Raw genomic sequence first — 17,265 nt, 5'->3', positions numbered from 1 at the left:
TGTTTGCCCTCCTAGGGGGAGAGCCCGACCTTTTATCACCTAGGCATTTAAACAAAGAAGCACAGACTGAGCTTCAGAAAGTGGCTGATGCTATCTCTCAGAGACAATCAGCCTGTTCGGCCCCTGAACTACCATTGTGGTTAATCATTCTGAACCCCACCAAACAACCCCATGCCTTAATATTTCAGTGGGACTCAGAAAAAACCAGACCCTTTACTAATCATCGAGTGGGTCTTTTTGCCTAATAACATGCCCAAGACTATTTCCATGCAGGATGAACTTATGGCCATGTTGATTATCAAGGCTCGTCAAAGGCTGACCTCTTTGGCTGGGAAAGATTTTGATCGTATCTATCTGCCTCTCACTATGTTTTATTTGAATTGGTTGCTACAAATGTCTGAAAAATTGCAAATTGCTTTATCAGATTACCCAGGACAGATATCTATCCATCCACCTAAACACAAATTGTTAAGTTCTTCTTTTAACTTACTCCCCAAGCCAAAGAGAAGTAAGACTCCTTTGCGAGCTATGACAATTTTCACAGATGGTTCTGGGAAAAGCCATAAATCAGTGATTGAGTGGAAGGATTCTGAAACTGGAACCGGGCAATCTGATATTGCTGTTGTTGAAGGGTCTCCACAAATAGTGGAATTATCCGCTGTGGTCACAGTATTTCAGAAGTTCAGTACACCTTTTAATCTGGTTACTGACTCCGCATATGTTTCAGGTATTGTTCAAAGAGCAGAGAATTCTGTTTTGAAAAATGTTAAAAATTACACTCTTTTCCTGGTTGAAACTGCTGGTTACTCTGTTAGACAAAAGGATGGCTCCTTACTTTGTTATGCATATTAGGTCACATTCCAACCTCCCAGGTTATCTCACTGAAGGTAACGCCCAGGCCGCCCAGGCGGACTTGCTAGCTTTATCAGTACAGCATGTTTTACCAAACAAAATAGATCAAGGTAGGCTGAGTCATGCCTTTTTCCATCAGAATGCTGGAGCTTTAGTGAGACTTTTTGAATTAACTCCAACACAATCTTCTAGCATAATTAATACGTGTCCAGATTAGATTGCCAGCGTTATTCTCTTCGTAATGCAAACACAGGAGTCAACCCAAGAGGTTTACAAAGCCTACAGATTTGGCAAACAGATATAACACACTTTCCTGAATTCGGCCGCTTGAAATTTGTGCATGCTTCCATTGACACATATTCAGGTGCTCTGTTTGCCTCAGCTCACACAGGAGAGACAGCGAAGGATGTCTGCTGTCACTTCGCTGATGCCTTTGCTACATTAGGAATCCCCCAACAGATTAAGACAGACAATAGACCTGCATACATTTCCCGTAGAGTTGCAGATTTTTTCTTCTTATGGGATATCACCCACAAAAGAGGCATACCACACTCACCCACAGGGCAGTCCATTCTAGAGCGTACCCATGGCACCCTCAAACACCTTCTGGTACAACAAAAGGGGGGAGTTGGAGACATCCCCGCTGAAAGGCTATGCAAAGCCCTATATGTTTTCAATTTCTTAAACTGTTCAATGACAAACATGAATCCCCCCATGACTAGGCATTTTGCTTCATCCACATCGCTTTCCTGCAAGGAAAACCCACCAGTACTAATTCGTGACCCAGAATCTGGTAAAATCCTGGGCCCTTACCCTTTGATCACTTGGGGGAGGGGCTTTGCTTGTATCTCCTCAGAAAGAGGACCTCACTGGATTCCTGGAAAGGAATGTGAAGCCTTTCCAAGAACCTCTACCGGCAGCTGACACCACCGAGTCCACAGGAGAGGAGGAAGAGGAGGAACCCCACCCGGACTGCAGCTGATGATCTTTTGTCCTATCTAGGAAACTGTGAACTTTGAGCTTTGTGTCAGTATAAAGGGTGTGAAAACTAGAGTGATTACAGAGTTCTTTTGGTGTAATTCAGGTATACAGCCATTGAAATTTTAATTATAGCAGGGCACAAGAAAAGGATAGTCCTCACCTCCCTACTCTCAGGAGGCAAGTATTGAGGAAATCCAAAAATAGCCATATTTGCAAACTGGAATGCAGACAAAACAATTAAGTGAGTACCTTATATTTGACTGATTTTTAAAAGGGGGATACGCTGAAAGGAATCTTTTTCTCTCCACAACATAGATCAAAACAAACAAGCAAAAATGGGATTGAATCAAATGCTATGCTTATTAGCATTGCTTGCCCGTGATAGCACAGCATGGCCTGTTAACCAACCCAAAACAAATGTTTGGGTAACCCTGGCTAATGCAACCAAACAAGAAACCTTATGCCTAGCTACTGCATCCCCAGAAAATCCATTTTTAACTTGTTTAGTTGGCTTGCCATTAGATGGCTGGCCAATACCAGAAGCAACTAAAAGCACTGTACAGAGCTCAAATCCTGTTAATACATGGGATCAGTGGACTCCTTACCTTCCTATAACACCCTTGGAGCCACAAGAATTAGAACTCCTGGGTTCTGTAAAAATGGATTTTTGTGTCAATTTTGATTACACAGGAAAAAATCAGTCTAAAGCTTGGGATGTTTCTGCTTATCATCCCGTGTATAGGAATCAGACCTCTTGGTGTAATTATACTTCTAGCAGCCCTTCTAAGTCCAGTAACACCCCCCTGTGGTTGCCACCGGGAATGTTCCTGGTATGTGGAGATCGGGCCTGGGCAGCGATCCCTTCACACATAAATGGAGGTCCCTGTAGTTTGGGACGACTGACCGTGCTGACACCTAATGCATCCTTGATTTTACAGCACAAGTAACCCCGCAGAATAAGGTGCAGCTTGCATGCATTTGATGAATATTGTGATGATGAATTGTCTTTGTGGTCTGTGACCCAGATGAATTGGGCCTCTTTGCTTTTGCCAGGACTGGCTGCAAAGAAGGCCTTAAACCAATTAAATAAGGCAGCCTGCTGGCTGGCAAAGCAGATTAATGCCACCAGCTCTGCTTTATCAAATTTATTAACAGATGTTGACAGTGTAAGGCATGCCAGTTTGCAAAACCGGGCTACTATTGACTTCCTCCTCCTTGCTCAAGGCCATGGATGTGAAGATTTCGATGGAATGTGTTGTATGAATCTTTCTGATTACTCAGAATCTATCCATAAAAGCATTCAGCTGCTGAAAGATAGTGTATTTAAATCAAAGGTAGAATCTGGATCTTGGCTAGATAACTTGTTTAGTGGCTGGGGTTTGACACCTTGGCTAAAAGATTTTCTTAGAATAGGAATGCATGTTATGACTTTAATAATAATTATGTTAGTTATGATACCTTGCTTGCTTCAATGTGTGCAGAGATTGATTGATAAGGCTGTTAAAGGGGTGTTTTTGGTTAATACAGAAGGGAAAATTGTGAGGATTCGCGAGAGTAAGACAGACTTAATTAGCATAACTAGTCTGGTGAATAGGATGCCATGAACTTTGAGCTTATGAGAACATGGGATTAAACCTGCTTAAGGGAAAAGATTCAATCAACCCCCTACAATAAAGATGATGTAAAATGCATGAGTTGTTTGTATGATCTTTTAACCTAATTATTGTAGTAGAAATTATTAATCTTACTGAAATGGTATATAAGTTCTTGGAAAACCTGAGTAAAATCGAATTCTGATCATGAATCAGTCTTCCTGTTTCTCCATCAATCGCCGATATAACAGTATCCAGACAAATTTCTCTCTGCATTTGCAGTATTTCCAGAAAGCAGCAGCACTCCAATGACTTCCCCTTGTTTCTCTCCACCCATTCCCTGGTCAGCAGGGTATTTCCAGGCTCAACAAAAGGCAAGGGGCTGGCTCCAGGAGGACTCACCTAGCTCACCCGCTGCATTCCGACCTCCGACTGCATACAAATGTCCTTTGAGGGCACTTAGGTGAAAGAAGGTCCGTTTCTCGTTTAAAGATGCCACTTGCATCCACTTGTTGTAGCGAGGATCGAACCTGAAGACCGTGTCGACTGCCGTCTTTCCCTTTGTGTCATAATTGCTCTGGCCCCCTACCACGTACAGGAAGTTCCCGATCACGGCAATGCCGTGCTGGTACCTCGACGCATCCATGGGAGCCAAGGATTTCCACTCGTGGGCCTTCTCATCGTACAGCCGTAACTCCTTACTGACCACCAACTGCTGCCTGAGGACTCCCCCCAAGGTCACCAGGTGAGTGCTGTCTGAGCGGATGGCCGTCCGCTCTGACTGCATCACTGGCTGCATGTATGGCATCATTTGGTAATTGCTGGCTTCCAGAAGCAAGTTGACACAGGTGTTGTCAGTTCTCATGAAGTCCACCATCTGAACATAGTTAATAAGATCCTGGGGTGTCATCAGGGGAAACCTGATGTTCTTCATGAGCTTTGCAGCATACTCCATGCGAGGTTCCTCGTAGCGCAGCCAGCGACATGCCGCCTTGAAGAGTTCAAGTTCAGTGCAGTGCTTAAGGCTATTACTTGAAAGCACGAAGGCAAGACGTTCAAAGGGGAGTTTCACAAATTCACCAGTACTTAATAATGCAGGGAAGTTCTTCAGGATGAAATTATTAACATATTTATCTACTTCTGTGAGATTGTATGTGTTGGCAATTCGCCCAATCTCAACACAATTTTCCAACAAAACCTATTAAGGAAACAGAAAAAGGAATCAAAACACTTTCTTAATTTGGTGTCTAAATGATAATGTAAAATTTAATGAATACTGTAGAATCAGCAACATTTCAGCATTTTGCAGTGCTCAAAGTGATTTACACATGAGTAAATATTCAATGCAGTATATATATTCATGACTGCAAGGGGAGACCAAATTTATTCCTTATTTTGAAGAAAGAAATGAGACAAGTAACAAACAGATGGCATATATTATGTCAATTACCTTATACAATGATGAGGGATAGCAGTTATATAGCACTTCATCTTTGAAAAGCTCTGAAAACATCTTAGTAATAAAGATGTGGAAAGAAAGTTAAGGGAGAGGTGATCAGCCCAAGGCTACAGAGAGCAAAACAAAAGTCTCACCATTAGACATTTTCTGACATTATTAAAATTGTATTGACACAATAAAACCAAAGAGAATGGCACAACTAACCCCTGTATGCCACATATTTCGGCCAAGTTATATGTACAGTGTTCAATCTCATTAATAAATTCCTTCAAAACAAACAAAAATGGATCTTTAATAAATCAAGGCAGTGTTCTTACAGACTGTTCAAAATTAAATATATGTCAAAAATAAGACAAAGTGAATTTAGTTTATACGTAATTTTTTTTTAAAGAATGAACCTAGGAGGATTTTCCCTAAAAAATACCCAGCTCATTAAATGCTTTAGCAGTATGGATCACATCCTAATATAACTCAGTACTCGAGTGACTGTATCTTGGTAATAATCTGTTTTAAACTGTAGCTGCATCTACCTTTTTATATCTTTGGATCCTGAATTTCTAAGCTCACCTGGGATCCAAGGCACAGGGAGGAAGAAACATGAGAGGTATGGGGCACAACTCCTAGTGGGTTTTCAGTGAACCCAGTCAGTTAATTTCAGAAAGTTCTCTGGTACATGTGCCCAGAAAGTCACTCAAATGCTTCTTGCTGAGAATTGTGGCTCTTTTGCATTCAAACCTTATTCCAATCTAAGCTTCTTTTACACATGTTCTAATCTCTGTCCATGTCAGTCCTACTCAGTGTCAACCATCTCCACAACTTTGTGATTCTCATTACATTTGTAATTCCAGAAGAATTTAAGCTTACAAATCTCACAGTTATTTTTAAAAAAGATTATAAAGATTGAGGACTATGACCCAACTGGAGCCTGAGAATTCCAAAACCTTCAAATGACCTTCTGGTCATAACAGAGATTAGAAGATTTAAATACTGTATAGCTCAATCTCATCATTGTCCTTTAATACCAGACAACTGAAATGTCTAATGAGTACAGGAATAGAAGATTTTCTTAATTCTAGAAACTGATCTAACTTGCCCTAGAGTTAAGATCTACATTCATCCAAAGTTTTCATTCACACATCCTGAAATGCCTGCTAATCCCATAATGAGGTCCTATCTATAAAATGAATGTGCAGCAGACTGTCAGGAGTTCTATTATGAAAATATTTGTGCTTTATATACATGGAAATAATTTTTTGTATTACAAGACAGATCACATTGTTTGTATCAATATATAATCACACCAACTAGCAACAGCCTGTAAAATATTCTCTGACTGGTTTTGAGGATCAACATCAAACAGGTTGCCCAGAGAAGCTGTGGCTGCTCCATCGCTATAGTGTTCAAGGCCAGGCTGGATGGGGTTCTGAGCAACCTGATCTAGTGGAAGCTCCCTGTCCACAGTAGGGACGTTGGAACTGGATGATCTTTAAGGTTTCTTTTGACCCAGGCCATTCTATGATTCTAATTTCTGTACATTTCCTTTTAGGTATTTTAATTTACATAAATTAATTGCATAATGGAAATAACAGCATAGCATAAATTGAGTAAATGAAACAGAACATTCTTACTTCTAAAATTTCTTTCAAGTTGTATTACAAAATAAAGCAATGGAAAAATCACCCCTTAACAAACAGCTGACTTGCAGCATACCACAAATCTTAACTCTTGCTATATAGTTACTGTATCTAAAAATCACTTTGGAACACATTGACTGGCACCAAACTAGAGAGATGCAGCACTTCCTCCACATCAAAGGCAGGCAGATATTATTGCATACAGGAAAGGCATGCTTGAACTTAAAAGATCAAAGCAAAATCTATACAGTTTTTGTACAGATTCTGTACCATTGGCACACGTTCAGGATGCAATTAAGTATTTGGAGCTATTGCTGACTGGCTGCCACTTATCAAGTGCCCAGGGTTATGTATTACCATAATTAGGTTACACTGTAAATCTATGCAACTGAGCATATTCCTGGACTTCTTACATTTTTGAAATTTATTCATACATTACACACTGTTAATGACTGATGAACATGACATCAGCAGTTTCCAGTCAACCCCTGATTCTTGGAAAATTTACTTTATTCTGCCTTTATTAATCCACTGGGACTGTACTGCACTCAGAGTTGTTTTTTTTTTTCATATATGATTGCAAGTACTTTCCATTATGCTTATGAAATTGTGTACTATGACTCACTAACATTCCACCACTCACCTCAAATCAGGGTGATATATTAAATATTGTCTTAAAGGTTACTTACCTTGCAAAATTGCTATTACCCTCTTTACTGTGCTCTAAGATAATGATCAATGTATCAGGCTAAAATATATTGCAAAGACTTAAAAGTCATAAAAATACATATTCTAGAAATTTTTAAATCCTGAGCCAAAAAAAAGTCCTTCAACAAAAAGAAATGCTGCAGCTACTTCTACTTGAATATTCAAAACTGTACAGAGTTCAGTACAATAATGTTATTTAAATAAATACTTCAGTTACCCAAATATTGGCATTTTTTGGTTTTTTTAGAAGTTTGACTTATGCTATGGTTCTGTGTGGAAGTCAGGCAATCAGGAGCTCTTCAACATAGCAGAAGTTGTAGAAAATACTAAAAAGCTTTTCAAAAAAGAAAGGTCAAGCACAGCACCGTGTTATGACACCCTGAAAAACCCAAAGCAAAACCCAAAGTACTTTCTTGAGAAAGCAGTTCACTTAATTCTTTGAAATTTTGAAGCAATCACTTTGCAAGTTCTCATAAAAACTTAACTGACTACAAAATACTACAAAACTGGATGTAGCAAAATGATTGCAAGTATGAGAGCCTTGGAGAACAGCTCAGGAAAAGTAACATGCACAAAAAGATCAAGCCCTCAAACCTGGTAGCAAAAAACAATCGGGTGTCTGTTGCAGTGTGCATTTTTGAGTTTTCTAAAATTTCTGTAATTTTTGTTAATAGGTTTTTGTAAGTGTTCATCCACCCCACTTCCCTTGATGACTGTCATCAACTCAACATAATAGCCCTGGCCTTCCCCATTGTATGTCTCTGATAGCCCTGGCTAGGCCATTGTATAACTTTGTACGTTATCTGTGAACACACCCCTGGTTCTTGATGGCTCTATGAAGCCAGGTGGCTCTGCCAAGGCCTCATGTATATTCCACACCCCTTTTTCCCCTACATGTCAAAGTTCAGCCCCCTTGTACCTAAACCTCTCCCCCTCATTTCCATCTGTAACGCCCATGTTGATAAGGGCAAGCAAGAACTTTCACACTCCACTCAGGCTTTGACCACCTGGGCTTTTGCCCTGAATAAACACCTTCCTAAGTAACACCAAGTGTGAGTCTGCTCCATTCTTCCAAGCAAGGTCACATCTCTGTCTGAAATCTGGACCCAAAGGATTAACTCGTTTGTATGGTATCTGAAGAGCAGAGCTAGCCGGACAGACAAGCTCGGAAGGACCATAGGTGTCTAACTGTTTTGTTTCAATGACTGTTAGACACTGAAGCAATTAATGCAGTGTTTCAAAGGGTCAAAGTTTAAAAGGGTAAACACACTCCTGAAACCCTCAATTTTCCTGTGGGCTTCCATTGACAGAAGCACAAAAAAAAAAAAAAAGCACAGAAATTTGACCAGCTCAGAAAACAGAATCCATTGTACCCCTACAGTACAAAGTCAAATTTCTGGTGGCTGTCAGAGCTGGTCCCAGGATTAAATCCCGTGCTCCCACTAAACAGATTAACTTGGTCCATCCTCAGATAACCAAGTTCTTTTGACAAGACACGACTTCCAAGTATTAAGCCCTCAATATTTGACTATTTCCTGGTAGTTACAAAAGCTTAAAGCACCAAATTATCGAAGGAATAAAATTTTTTTGCAAGTACATCCAAGACATTAATTTTCAATGTTTGGGAATGTTTTCTTTAATTACAGTGTAACAACCTGTTCCCCATTACCCTGTGATTTTCCTAAACGCTGTAATTCACTTGGGTAAGTTTCTCCTCTTTCTCCATTTTGTCCATTGCTGCTACTTTTACAAAATCAGTATTGTGTCTAGAACTCACTACTCTGAAAACATTTCCACAGCATTTTTATGAATTTTAATTACATTACAGCTCAGTTAGGCGTGAACATGAGCATAGTCCTAGTCTATTGTACAGCTATAATTATTTAAAACCAATAGTAACGGTAAGACAAAACATCTTAGGAAGTATTCCATTGTTTCTCTGAGAGTCTGGTTGCAGAGCAAAGATACTCAGAGCAATGGGCTACTTGACAGGAGGAGTGTAACTGCAGAACAAATAAAAAACACTTTCAAGTCAGCTACAACAGATACTGTTCTTTGAAGATCTCATTATTTTTGTTACACAAATTAAGCTGCTACCTTAAGCTTCGGTTTTTCTTTGCAAATATTTCCAATACTCTCTTATGAAGTAAACAATTACATTATGCCTTACATAAACTGACTTCTATAATCTCTTTAATAATGGACTCCCCAGACAATTCAAAGACAAGCATTTGTCCGGGAATGGTTACCTCAGCTCTCGAGCCAGCTAACTTCAGTAGAAATAAGCTCAATACTTGCTCAGAAAATTCATTTAAATTACAGAAATGCTCCTTCGAAAAGAAGCTCATTTGTTCACCAACTCTTGCTTCAACAAATTTAGAAGTAAGGTAATTCAAAAATTCTTTATATAAGGATGCTAAGAACAACTAGGCTAACAGAACAACTTCAATTTTCTACTTCCTCTACAGCTATACCATGAATGAGATTATTTTCCCTTAGACATGGTCTAAATGAAAGTATTTCTGAAAAAAACCCCAATAAAATTAGAGAATTAATAAAGTCTTCCTCATTCTTTGAAAATGCAGTATCAAACAAGATATTTCTTATTTGAACAAAAACAGTGACTGAGTCAACATCACAAGTGAACATACTTTCAGAGAATGAGCATTTTAAACAATAACATGATTTAATATGAAAAAGTTCTTTCCTTAACAAAGCAAAATAAACAAGCAGCTGCCCTACCCAGAAAAGGAAAAGGGCAACACAGTGTCCTCAGGGCTCAGCTCCCATCAGAGGAGGCCCTTTTCAAATACCTGATTCAAAACACCACCAAGACCTTTTTCCAAGTTGGTATTTATAGTAATGTCAAACCTGGAGAGGCATCATTTTGGAGGGTAAAAAAACACCAAGCATCATAAAATAGGTGGCTAGGATTGAAGAGTATTAAGCTTAATGAAACATTATCACAACATTATCAGATGACTGGTCAGTTAGAAAATATTTCCAAATTACAATAAAAATGGCATTATCAAGCCTAAATATCTCTAACACATCGTATGAAACAGATTGCTGTTATTACCAGCTTGGAGTCCCTCTGGTTTGCATAAATCCTGGTACATATTTTCAGTTAAGGAGGTCACATTTCTAAGCCTGTACTCTGCAGAGCAACATGAATATCTGCTTCTTTATTTCTCATTACAGAATCAAAAAGCTGAATTCCAAATAATTTTGTAATTCGTGTGGAGCACACCAGTCTCCCTGTTAAAGTCAGAGTTCTAGTGAGATATATAAGCATTTAACATCAACATTAGAAAACCTCCAGGAAACATTAAAAATAACTGCTGTCTGTCTCCAGGCAGAACTGCTTTGACAGCACAGCTCTTTCACCACTGTTGTTCTACAGCCCCACAGAGCAGGTGCTCCTCATTGCTGACAGGACAGGAAGGCAAGGAAAGGTACTGAGGGATCCTATCTGGGTGTTGCTTTTATACTGTGTTTGAGTCAGAAAACAGGTAACTGCACCCCCATTGAGATGGAAGGGCTGTAAGTACAGAAATAAAATGAATGCAGCAAGCAGACTAATGCTAGAGAAAGTGAAATCATGCAGGGAGACCCTGAAACATCTCATATCAGACATGTAAGGGAAGAATTTTAATGTGGTAAAACACTTGTATCAAACTCATACTGTATGTAATACTCAGAAGAAAACCAAGTTTTTCAAGGAAACTATAAAGCAAATTTGTTCTCTGTGAATCTAAACTATGAATAATGGCAAGTTTTAGACATAACTTTGACTATTATGTCAGTGTCATCACAGAAGAAAAAACAAAACTACATACCAAGGCCTTAAACATTGTAAATGGGAAATTAATAGTCTTACCCCAGAGATAAGAAATACTTTACAGAAGTCCAAAACAGGTAAAATCTGCAAAAAACTGGCAGCTTCTAGAGTGTCCTGAAGGTTGTCCATGTTAAGGGAAAGTTTTGCAGTATAGATGAAATCAATGATCTTCTTTAGGCCTATTTTGTTCACACCGTGAAGCTTAATGCACATTAAATCTTGTTCTTTCATCCCTCCTGAAATAGACATGCAGGTAAATGTATATGATCATTTTGATGGGGTTGAAATGACTTCATAAATTTAGAGATGATTAAAATACAATTTTAAAATTTAATTTAAAAACCCCATATGCAAGTAGAGAGATGTTTAGTCCACAGTGTTGTTTGCAATACTGGACTGATTCACACACAGCACTGAACTTGTGTCTGAGTGTCTAAATGAGAGCAATTTGGAGACAGAAGTACATGGCTTTAATAAAAACAGCACCTGTGAACATGGCCTTGAAGTAATCACTTGCAGAAGCCATCATTGCTCTGTGGACAGGAAACACCTCGTCGCCATCTCCAGGAACAAGCGTCACATCACAGAGCAAACCTTCCACTCGCAGTTGGTCAAAACCCTGCAGGAAAAGCACAATGCAAAGCATCCCTTTGATTTGGGAGGAGACTAGGAATCTCTTTTATTTCCTTTATGTAAATATTTATTTACTTTTATGTACATGTGTACTGTAGGTCCAAAAAAATGACAAAAAAATAATTTGTCATCTTAAAAATATTATCTGTAATATATTCAATTATCATTATCAATTGAAAACAAGCAGAATAATCATTATTTTCCAGATATAGCTGATGAATGCAAAGTACATCGGGCCTTAGAAAGTAGTTTTATTCAAATAGTTATTTTCAGGAAGGAGTTTCTTTTGTAAGCTTTCACAATAGCAGTTGTTTCAGGTAGGGACTGCTATCTTTTTTGGACCTATCCCTTCTGGTCACATAAGCATTCTAGATATAATTCTGTTCCACAGCAATTTAAGGGGTTTGCAACCTAACAAGCTGCAAAAGTCTGTGGCCTGAAAGGAAAGCTGTTAGCTGGTTTTATGATTATCAAATTTATTATCAAAGTTGATATGCTAAAAACTCCAAAATAAGCTCTCATTATACATCTGATCTCCTCTGAATTACTTATAGCATCTAACTGCAATAAAAAATAAAATAATCTACAGTGGCATCCTAGAGCAAAATTTCCTCCAAAGATGTACCCAGTTGTGGATACTGGAGGATGGATGAAATACTCTCCTCCTTCATTCACTGTGGAACAGAAGCTCAAATAGTAAACATTTTCCTTCAAACTGGTATTTTTCTAATACTAGCAAGAATTGTTTCTATAGATGTTCTACCACACAGTAGTGCCATAGTCAGACCCAGCACAGGGCATTGTACCAAACCTGGCAGGGCTCTGCCATCTTAGGGACATGCCTTACTTAATTAAATAATGATATTTAAGTGAGTTTCTTTGATACAGCTGTCATGTCAGAGTTTAAATGTTGTTACCTCTTAGAGCTTGAGAGTGGACTGGGATAGGACCCCAGGAAAAGGCCAGGGGTTTTTTCAAAGCTGCTAGTAAAAGCTAAACCTCTATCTCACAGGAAAAGAAGTCCCAAGCAATGCTTGCTTGTGGGCATTGACAGCACAAGAACATGAGAGTTTTTGAGGCTTTATAGGAATTATTAGAATAATAAAATCTATTGAGTGGACACATTGTTTAGAGCAGCCAAAATTCTCAGTACAGCTCAATACAGGCATGAGAATATTTAATTACCTGTAATACCACAGAACTGTGAGTATTGCTGGTGAAAAATCTTGTGGTTCCTGTCTTCAAAGACTGTAGATGAGCGGAGATGCCCATATCGCTGCTACCAAGAGATACTTTCATATGAGCATCTTCCTCTTCCACCAGAGATCTAAGAAAATTGGAATAGAAAAACCTTTAAGACCAAACTAATTTTCATTCAGTGATCTTTTGTTCTAAACCCATAGTCTTCTGGGATGAAATGTGACAGCACAGAGGCTACAGGGAAAAAAATCAGCAGGCAACAGAATCAGTTCTTAGTGGTTCCCTTCAGCTAATTCAAGAAAGTGAAGCGTTAATAGTCGCTAAAAAGGCATGACTACTTTTTGGCTAGTAAGCTTTTCCTTTTCTTTCCATCCCCAGCTCCCTGATTTAGACACTTGCACACTATGTTATTTCTATGAGCCAGTATTTTAGGATTCTTTTAGAGGTTTCATCTGGTTTCCAAAATCAAGCATCTTAGCTTTTCCTTGGCAAACTGGTGAAACACTGAATTTTTAAGTGTAATATTAAAGAAAGTATTTTCATTCTTACAGCTTGCATTAGACATCATTCATGCATGACTATTCATAATAGAAAATATACATAATGGAGTTTCAAGCTACAGCTTTAACCTGCTTTTAGAAACACAGAATTAGAAGTCTTTAGGACATGATATCCAGTGTTTTGCTACTGTGCAGGCAAACACTTCATAATTTTAATTCAAGATTTGATTCCAAGCAACTACCGTCCAAATCTAGACAGAACGAGCTAATTTTAGGTAGAATTGTTAAAGAATTACTGCAGTATTATTAGCCTACTATTTTCATCTTGAGATGCAAATTAGGTTACATCTGAGAGCCTAATTGAGAGAAATAAAAATTAGAAAACTCCTAAGTATATGTTAAAAATTTAAAGTGTTAAAACCCTTGGTTATTGTATAATAAGTGTATTAATGTTTTAAATGTTTTAAATTGTAATGTAGCAGTAGAGAACCACGTTTATACTCCCCTGAAAAAGCAGGGGGGGCCTAATTGGTCGCTGGAGACCGGCAGCACCCCCCCCCCCCCCCTCCCCGAGCCACCGGAGTAACTGAAAGCGAAAGCAGCCGCCCGCATCCGCCGCCGCTCCCGGCTCCCAGGTTGCGGGGCCCGCCCACCGTCGAGGCCGGGGGGGGGGGGCAGCCTGCGCCCCGCCTCCGAGGCCACAAAAAAGCCGCTGCTCCTCCACAGCAAGTGCCCCTGTGCCTGCCAGCGTGCAGCAACCCCCCTCAACACCAGAGTAAACCCGCGCGGCCGCCACTTCTCCGGCGTGGCTCTGCCGATGGGGCCGGCCTGGACCCGACCCCCGCTCGCCGCTCCCGTGTGGCTCCTGGCTCCCGGTGCCCCCGCGATCCCTGCCCGCCGCAGCCGCCATGAGACCCTCCCTGTGCCGCCGGGGCCACGGCAAGCCGCGAGCCCGCCCCGCGCCTCCTCCGCAGCGCCGCGTGGCCGACGCGGAGCTGCGCGGTGCAGCCCCCATGTCCCCCGCAGCTCCCAGAGCGGGCTGCTCCAACCCCCAGCCACCACCATGGGGCTGCCGTGCCACGGCACACACACGCAACTCCCCCAGGTGACCCCGACTACCAACATGCAAATTAGAAACCCTGGTGTACCCTGGGATGCTTTTACAACCAAAAATCCCCTACCAAAACAAACCAATGTAAAATTTGAACCCACAAAAGACAGTACTAAACTGTGTATACCCTAAAGTATTAATGAACAATTTTTTGTAACTCACTGTAACCTAAAAAGTACCCAAGAGAGAGCAGACCCCAGACCAACCCAACGAAAAATGAACTCCTACGACCCCCGATGAGGGCGGGGCTCCCAGCTCTGCAAGAACTTAAGACTGCAAAGCTGAACAAGACCCTCCTCTTCAAGGTGAACCTGGAAAGGCTGAAACCTCCCTCGAGCCATCCATCTAAGAGCTGATTAATAAAGGCATTTTAAGGAGAAAAATACTCTCTCTGCTAATTTTTAACATAACTATGCTAATCTGTAATTATTATACAATGTAAATAAAATTCTTCTACAGAAAAATAACAACTAGTTTCTGTAATTTTTGTGATCTAGTGTTCTACCTATGAGCCTGTGTAGAGGTATAATGAATATGTACACAATTTTAATTAGCAAACATAAGCTATTAATCCACAGAAGAGGGCATCTCCATTGTTAATCAAGACTCCATATCTCAAAAAAGATTTATAGCTGTTTGACATAATTGCTGCAAATTTCAGATACAAAAAGATTTCCAAATTTTAAACATGCAGGTTAAAACATTGGCCTCCACGCTAGTTTCAGAAATTACTTTAAGTAACAAGAATGTGCTTAAAATCCCCCTCCTTTTCCCCAGTTTTATGATCACTATGTAAGGACAAATTTGAAATTTGTGGAAGAAAAATAATTACCATAATTTCCTTTTTAAAAAAAATATTTACCCCCACCTTCTTTGGGTACAAAGACCATGTAGAGCACTTTCTGAAACTCACATATTACCCTCATAGCATCATTGTGCCTTGTTCAAACCCATGAGTACAAAAGGTCAGGTACAAAAACATATTCAAAACAACTTCACCATTCAACAGTGTACATGGGTTTGAAACAGTGAGATTTTATGCACACAGACATAACATTGTAGGAACAAGGGTACACAAAGGTAAACAGCTGTGACTTCTAATGTATTCAGCTGAATAAACTAATGTGGATGAACTGCAGCATGCAAGATTTGTGCTATTTTTGAAACACAATTATCTCTATTTTATAAAACAAATCCAGAGTCATTTAAACAAAGTTTACAGGGTATACCTTAGAAAAGGGCTCTCCAGACTATCTCTGCATCCAACAAATACAACTATGCAACAGAGCAGCAAGCAGTTGCTGGCTCATGACCCAAAATATTTTTGTTCACTTGGTTCTAGGGTGTTTTGGGTTTGGCGGGTTTTGTTTATTTTAGTTTTCATACAATTGCATGGAGGCAAGAGTCTTACATAATTTCAAAGGACATCCAGTCTCTAAATTTGTACATGTCTTTCTAGAGAAGAAATACAAAATAATGTGGGGAGACCTGCAAGTGTGGGTGTGAAGAACAATAGATTCAACAAGCATGAATCTGACTCTTTGCTCTTGAAGCATCTTCCCAAAATGTCAGATCAGATAGATGTTACATGAAGGATTATTTAAAATACTTTCTCTGAACTCGGAAGAAAATAGAAAGTGAACATGTCATTTAAAATCATTACAAAAAGAAACAGACAAGTAAACCAACCTTCTTGGCTGTTTGGAGTGGGTTTTTTACCACGTTTGCCACATCACTACTTGACTTCCTGACAGACAGCATAATCCATAAGTTTTACAAATGAAGGCAAAGACATTGAGCATGATTCATTTATTCCAAGAACAGCTGGGATAATGGAAGCATTATTCTGAACATGATACACAACTTCCCATAGCTCTGTTCTCTACAGGTCATCCTCTGTAGAACATAACGCTTTGTTAAAACTGCACAGTCAACAGAGAGGATATAATAAATTTTAAAATACTTGCAATACTTAAAAGTAGACATTCAACATGCCTGGTGTGGCTATAAGAAGTTATTTCCTCTACCTGATTTTCAATATATAATGAACAGTTCTCTATATCACACACATAACCTCAGCAGCTCACCACCTGAAGCTCTTCTGCAGAAAAGGTTTTCACTATATCGCTTCCACATCTGCTGTTATGTATGGACAGAAATTTGCACATGTGAATGAGGCATTAAAAACTGCAAATTCCACACTATAAATATTCACCGGAGTATAATTGTTACAATTCTAATCCTAAACATTAACTTGGCTGTGTATAATTCCATGTGAATAAAGACAAGCAGATTATATTAATCCTATATGGGTTTTGGCTTATATCTAAATAACTATGACCAAAAAAAATTGTGATGTGGGTTTTTTGTTTGTTTGTGGGGACTTGGGGATTTTTGTTTGATTTGTTGTTGTTAAATACACCACCTTTCTAACCTACGGCTTAACATTTCTGGAGGGCTGAGCATCCTCTCCCTTATGCAGTAAGTGACATTCAGGAGCTGGGTTTGGCAGAAGTTCCAAAGCAAGTCAGCAATAACACCTGGCAATAAGGCACTGATCCCCTGAATTCCAGCCCCGTGACATTCACCAAGAGGGAAAGAGCACTTCCAGAGCGACCACAAATTATGCCTTTGTCACCAGCTTGGTAGCAGTTCAGCATTTATCTCCACACACCACAAAGAACCTGTCTTTGTAAGACAAAGTGAAACTGCAACAGTGCTTAAGCTCTGTGTTAACAGCAATATGCAAAGAGC

At 39.5% G+C, this 17,265-nt stretch overlaps 1 protein-coding gene across 13 annotated transcripts in view; it reads right to left on the bottom strand.

The window, feature by feature from the left end:
• LOC310922014 (kelch-like protein 13) overlaps window positions 1-17,265 on the bottom strand; it is a 137,343-nt gene that overhangs the window by 26,447 nt on the left and 93,631 nt on the right. For all 13 annotated transcript variants that reach the window (XM_083882291.1, XM_083882296.1, XM_083882293.1 and 10 more), the window contains 4 exons: window positions 12,886-13,027; window positions 11,554-11,686; window positions 11,107-11,303; window positions 3,828-4,623 (listed from right to left, as the gene is read on the bottom strand). In XM_083882291.1, the coding sequence (XP_083738417.1) occupies window positions 3,828-4,623; window positions 11,107-11,303; window positions 11,554-11,686; window positions 12,886-13,027 (1,268 nt within the window). The remainder of the gene's footprint in view (window positions 1-3,827; window positions 4,624-11,106; window positions 11,304-11,553; window positions 11,687-12,885; window positions 13,028-17,265) is intronic.

Source organism: Zosterops lateralis (genome assembly GCF_965231275.1).
Source record: "Zosterops lateralis genome assembly, chromosome: W".
Taxonomy (NCBI): Eukaryota; Metazoa; Chordata; class Aves; order Passeriformes; family Zosteropidae; genus Zosterops; species Zosterops lateralis.
The sequence above is the reverse complement of the archived record's forward strand: the minus strand, read 5'-3'. Positions and strand labels throughout refer to the sequence as shown.